This window comes from Anabrus simplex, chromosome 2 (assembly GCF_040414725.1).
Source record: "Anabrus simplex isolate iqAnaSimp1 chromosome 2, ASM4041472v1, whole genome shotgun sequence".
Taxonomy (NCBI): Eukaryota; Metazoa; Arthropoda; class Insecta; order Orthoptera; family Tettigoniidae; genus Anabrus; species Anabrus simplex.
Genome location: NC_090266.1, coordinates 715,733,324 through 715,739,323, shown reverse-complemented (window position 1 = coordinate 715,739,323; position 6,000 = coordinate 715,733,324). Strand labels below are relative to the sequence as shown.

The 6,000-nt window shown below is 45.3% G+C and overlaps 1 protein-coding gene across 1 annotated transcript in view; it reads left to right on the top strand.

Annotated features, from left to right (window-relative positions):
• Positions 1-800: 800 nt before the first annotated feature.
• Positions 801-6,000, top strand: part of Cib2 (Calcium and integrin binding family member 2) — a 76,524-nt gene continuing 71,324 nt past the window's right edge. Inside the window, exon 1 of the mRNA XM_067139392.2 lies at positions 801-875. Coding sequence (XP_066995493.1) covers positions 825-875 — 51 coding nt within the window. The 5' untranslated portion in view covers positions 801-824. The remainder of the gene's footprint in view (positions 876-6,000) is intronic.

Genomic DNA, 6,000 nt, shown 5'->3' with positions numbered 1-6,000 from the left:
GAGGTGGGTTCGATTCCCACCTCAGCCATCCTGGAAGTTGTTTTCCGTGGTTTCCCACTTCTCCTCCGGGAAAATGCCGGGATGGTACCTAACCTAAGGCCACGGCCGCTTCCTTCCTTCTTCCTTGTCTATTCCTTCCAATCTTCCCACCCCCCACCAAGGCCCCTGTTCAGCATAGCAAGTGAGGCCGCCTGGGCGAGGTACTGGTCCTCCTCCACAGTTGTATCCCCGACCCAATGCGTCCCGCTCCAGGACACTGCCCTTGAGGCGGTAGAGGTGGGATCCCTCGCTGAGTCCGAGGGAAAAACCAACCCTGAAGGGTAAGCAGATTAAGAAGGAGAAGAAGAATAATAATATGCCACTAACTACTTTTATGCTTACTGGAGACGCCTAGATGCCAGATTTTGTCCTTGCACGACTTCATTTGCGTGCTGGTAAATCCACCAACACGAGGATGGTGTATTGCAGCATCTTCAAATATCACCGGACCGATTCAGGATCGAACCCGCTAACTTGGGCACTGAAAGCCAGCGCAGCCAGTAAATAATACCCTGAAAGGGAAAATCAGCCATCGATTCTGAGGAACGAGAAATAAGGAACCTCACAGTATCCAGAAATCTCGTCAATAAACAGTTGTACACATCTCATGAGGGTGAAAATGTAGTCTGTACTTGCTGAAGAAATCCAGTGAGTTCCTCAAACACTCAACAGAGACACACCCAGTATCCATGGAGACAGGGCGTGGCCCATCGCCAGCCCGTCTACTACTAACTGCCCTGCACAGTGAGGGACGTATCGCTCGACAGTACACAGATTCAGCTAGCATGGGGAATAAATTGGTAACATTCACAGAAGAACAGTTTGAAGATTATCAGGTACGTCAAAACTAGTGAATGCAGGTGAGGATGGACCAGAACTTCGCTAACCATGTGGAATATCCCAGCTCTGTGCTGCTCGTCTTTACGATACGTCACCGTGCGGTCCTGTAATCAGCTACTTTGATCCTCCATAACTTAGTAATCTTAATCAATTAAAAATAAACGTAAGTATTTTTCCACAGTAAACCCTAATAAGAATATCTTAATCACATTTTCACGTAGTGCCAGGCGCGGCTACTCATTGGCTTCGATTATTTACCATCATCATCATCTGTTTACCCTCCAGGTTCGGTTTTTCCCTCGGACTTAGCGAGGGATCCCACCTCTACCGCCTCAAGGGCAGTGTCCTGGAGCTTCAGACTCTTGGTCGGGGGATACAACTGGGGAGTATGACCAGTACCTCACCCAGGCGGCCTCACCTGCTATGCTGAACAGGGGCCTTGTGAAGGGATGGGAATATTGGAAGGGATAGGTAATGAAGAGGGAAGGAAGCGGCCGTGGCCTTAAGTTAGGTACCATCCCGGCATTCGCCTGGAGGAGAAGTGAGAAACCACGGAAAACCACCTCCAGGATGGCTGAGGTGGGAATCGAACCCACCTCTACTCAGTTGACCTCCCGAGGCTGAGTGGACCCCGTTCCAGCCCTCGTACCACTTTTCAAATTTCGTGGCAGAGCCGGGAATCGAACCCGGGCCTCCGGGGGTGGCAGCTAATCACGCTAACCACTACACCACAGAGGCGGACTCTTATTTCCAAATTATTCTTTTCCTGAGCGTAAAACTGGGAAGGATACTACTGGTTATTCTGTTTTGTCGTTTAGAGCATAGCTCTAGTCTGCTCTGCCGTTTCGTTCATTCTGGCGGATGGACCAGTAAAAGCCTCTAAAATAGTCCTAGGTGGAGAGTACAAATGTTAAGAGGTACAGGAAAACGTGTTTAAAAACACAGTATTCGCCAAAGAAATTTGTCGCTCATATACTTCTCGTCTCTGTCACAACCGTTATTTCTCACTCAAACAGTACTATCCCCATCTCTCCAAACTGGTCTCGAAACAGTGCAACAAAAGCCCGGTAGCTTTTAGTTTTGCTAACACTTAAGAAAAAGGCGGGCGGGGAATGTTTGGCTGATGCATTTCTGAGAAAATTGTTCTCGCGCGTAGTTGCAAGGTTGCTTTCGACTCATGCAGATTTCTGTTTACTCGAGAAAACATGTGCTGTTGCGAATATCAGCCTAAAACATGTGTTTTATAGTGGTGGAAAACTGCGTTCGTGTTTCCCAGGAAACTTACTTATCTAGTCATCCATTAGAAAAAAGAGAGGCGGGTAGGGTGGCTCAGACGGATGAGGCGCTTGTCTTTTGACCCCAACGTGGCAGGTTCGAACCTGGCTCAGTCCAGTGGTATTTCTAACCTTTAAGGCATTGAGTTTATCAACACATCGCACTTTTATTAATTTTTTTTTCATAGTAACACACATTAACTAGGTTACAAAGGTGTTTTTCTTTGTTGAAGGTCGGCCTCGTGTCGATAGATTACTGGCACGTAAAAAACTCCTGAGGGAGTAAAATCCGGCACTTCGACGTCTCCGAAAACCGTAAAAGCAGTAAAGCCAGTAACAGTATTATTATCATAAACTTGAAACCCAGGCTTTGTGAAGGCCACTTCCACTTCTGTACATTTCTCAGGACCGATCTTGTAAAGGTAAATTCTCTTAGAGTATACAAGCCTCTAATTTATTTTCACTGCAAAAATTAGCAGCAACACCATCGACTTCCACATTTTTGGGGGCATAGATGTGTGACGATGTTATTCTCATGGTCTGATTTGTTAATATTTTATCTTAGAACGAGTTATAATTATCCATGAAAAATGCTACTGTATATTAATGTTATAAATGTTTAAAAATTGATACTTCATGAGCCGCCTCTGCACACAACACATAGCTTTGCTTTTAATGAAATGACTGGAGATGGGATATTCCTTCTTCACAAATTTAGAATTGTACCATCTTGAGTAACTGACTATCTGACATGAGACTGACTGTCAGAGGTGTCCCTGGTCTCTTAAGCAAATAAATAACAATCAGTCAAGTCAGAAAACACAACAATATCCATTTTTCCTGTTTTCGACTAATTCTAACCACAACTCCATAATGTGAATTCTCTTCTTTTGTAATAACTACGACCGAGCTCGATAGCTGCAGTCGCTTAAGTGCGGCCAGTATCCAGTATTCGGGAGATAGTAGGTTCGAACCCAACTGTCGCCAGCCCTGAAGATGGTTTTCCGTTGTTTCCCATTTTCACACCAGGCAAATGTTGGGGCTGTACCTTAATTAAGGCCACGGCCGATTCCTTCCAACGCCTAGGCCTATCCTATCCCATCGTCGCCATAAGACGCATCTGTGTCGGTGCGACGTAAAGCCCCTAGCAAAAAAAATGTAATAACTACGCACTGCATAAAGCATGATTCCTGAAATTGTTTGAGCCACCCTCTCGTTGTGACTCTACAGTATCTCCCGAGACTTCCAAAGGGCCTACTGAGGAAATTAATCCAATGCACTAAAGAATAAAAGAAAGCAAGAAAGTTTGTGTCCGCCTCTGTGGTGTAGTGGTTAGCGTGATTAGCTGCCACCCCCAGAGGCCCGGGTTCGATTCCCGGCTCTGCCACGAAATTTGAAAAGTGGTACGAGGGCTGGAACGGGGTCCACTCAGCCTCGGGAGGTCAACTGAGTAGAGGTGGGTTCGATTCCCACCTCAGCCATCCTGGAAGTGGTTTTCCGTGGTTTCCCACTTCTCCTCCAGGCGAATGCCGGGATGGTACCTAACGTAAGGCCACGGCCGCTTCCTTCCCTCTTCCTTGCCTATCCCTTCCAATCTTCCCCTCCCTCCACAAGGCCCCTGTTCAGCATAGCAGGTGAGGCCGCCTGGGCGAGGTACTGGTCATACTCCCCAGTTGTATCCCCCGACCGAGAGTCTGAAGCTCCAGGACACTGCCCTTGAGGCGGTAGAGGTGGGATCCCTCGCTCAGTCCGAGGGAAAAACCGAACCTGGAGGGTAAACAGATGATGATGATGATGATGAAGAAAGTTTGTAATTTTACATGACTGTTGATGTCGTGAGTATAGCTTTAGGACATCCAGTTTACATAAAGTCGACACGATGAACACGTGACATTTCATTTTTTAAATCCCACATTATCCGGGATTCGAACCGCGGCCGTCTTGGTGAAAAGCCAGTGGCGATAGCGCTCGGTTGTTTATACAAGTATATACTCATAAATAAATCCATGTTGCTATATTATTTCGTACTACATAAAAATAAAAACGTCATTAACGTAATTAGTAGAATGTGACTTAACCTATCGCGTATACTGTACTTAAAGAACACATCATCATCATAATACCCCATTGTGTGAGTTAATATGGACAGAACGATTTCTTTAAGGAGGCCGCTTTAATTACTGAATCAATAAAATTTTAAAGAAACCAACCCTCCTTAATACTTCGTATGACCTTCTTTTGCTTCAGAAATAATTTCTAATCTTTAAGGCATTGAGTCCATCAACACATCGCATTTTTATTCATTTTTTTTTGTCATAGTAACACACATTAACTAGGTTACAAAGCAGTTTTTCTTTGTTGAGCAATCCATTTTTCTCAGCCTGCCTTTGCATATGCTCCAAAAGTTCTCGATCGGATTCATGTCGGGGGAGTTCCACGGCCAATGCAAATACAGTACTTGACTCAGAAATTCCTCGATGAATGTCATGACCTTGCTGGAAACCTAACAGCTGGCACAGTCCTGCTGTAAAATGTCCTCACCTTCAAAACGTACGGCTCCATGGCTAAATAGTTAGCTCGCTGGCCTTTGGTCACAGGGGTCCCGGGTTCGATTCCCGTCAGGGTCGGGAATTTTAACCTTAATTGGTTAATTTCTCTGGTACGGGGACTGGGTGTGTGTGTCGTCTTCATCATTATTTCATCCTCATCACAACGCGCAGGTCGCCTACGGGGGTCAAATCAAAAGACCTGCATCTGGCGAGCCGAACATGTCCTCGGACACTCCCGGCACTAAAAGCCATACGCCATTTCATTTCATTTCCTTCAAAACATAATTTCTGCAGCTCTGGCAACGCTTTCCTTAGCAGTATTTCTATATGTCCATCACTGTTCACAATTCCTTGGGAAAGGAACAACGAACCAACGCCCTTCACAAATTTAGAATGTATTTAACATGTAGGCCTACCATCTTGAGTAACTGACTACCTGACATGAGACTGACTGTCAGAGGTGTCCCTGGTCTCTTAAACAAATAAACAACAATTAGTCAAGTCAGAAAACACAACAATATCCATTTTTCCTGTTTTTGTCTACTTCTTTTTTTTTTTTTGCTTTACGTCGCTCCGACACAGATAGGTCTTATGGCGACCATGGGACAGGGAAGGCCTGAGAATGGGAAGTAAGCGGCCGTGACCTTAATTAAAGTACAGTCCCAGCATTTGCCTGGTGTGAAAGTGGAAAACCACGTAAAACCATCTTATAAGAGAAACACCCCCAGAGCATTTTCTGGTCTGGATGTTTCACTGTCTGATGTATGTGTCTAGGCGAGAGCTTTACATTGTGAGACCTTCACACGTGCTGTTCTCTGATCTCCTACACAAAGATTGAGGTTTTTCGGGCAAAACAACCTTTCACCTGCCCTGAATAGCCTATTTTCTATACTGTTTTGTCAATTCCAGTTGCTTTTATTTAATCGTTGTTGGTGCCAAAAGTTGTCTTTACAGGTCTACTAGGTTTTCGACCTGCCTCTAAAAGCCTACGTTACACTGTGGAACTGTGTATTTCATTACCAGCTGCAGTAAGGTACTTCTTGGGATCGATCTTACTTTTTCTGACAGGATATGTATAGTGATGACTTTCGTTTAAAACCACGTATGTCCAAATGGTCTCCCTACCCATGATATTCCTTAAGACTGGTCATGCCTCCCAGCCACATATTCAGTCCATCAGAATAACTTCTTCTTCTTCTTTATCTGTTTACCCTCCAGGGTCGGTTTTTCCCTCGGACTGTGCGAGGGATCCCACCTCTACCGCCTCAAGGGCAGTGTCCTGGAGCTTCAGACACTGG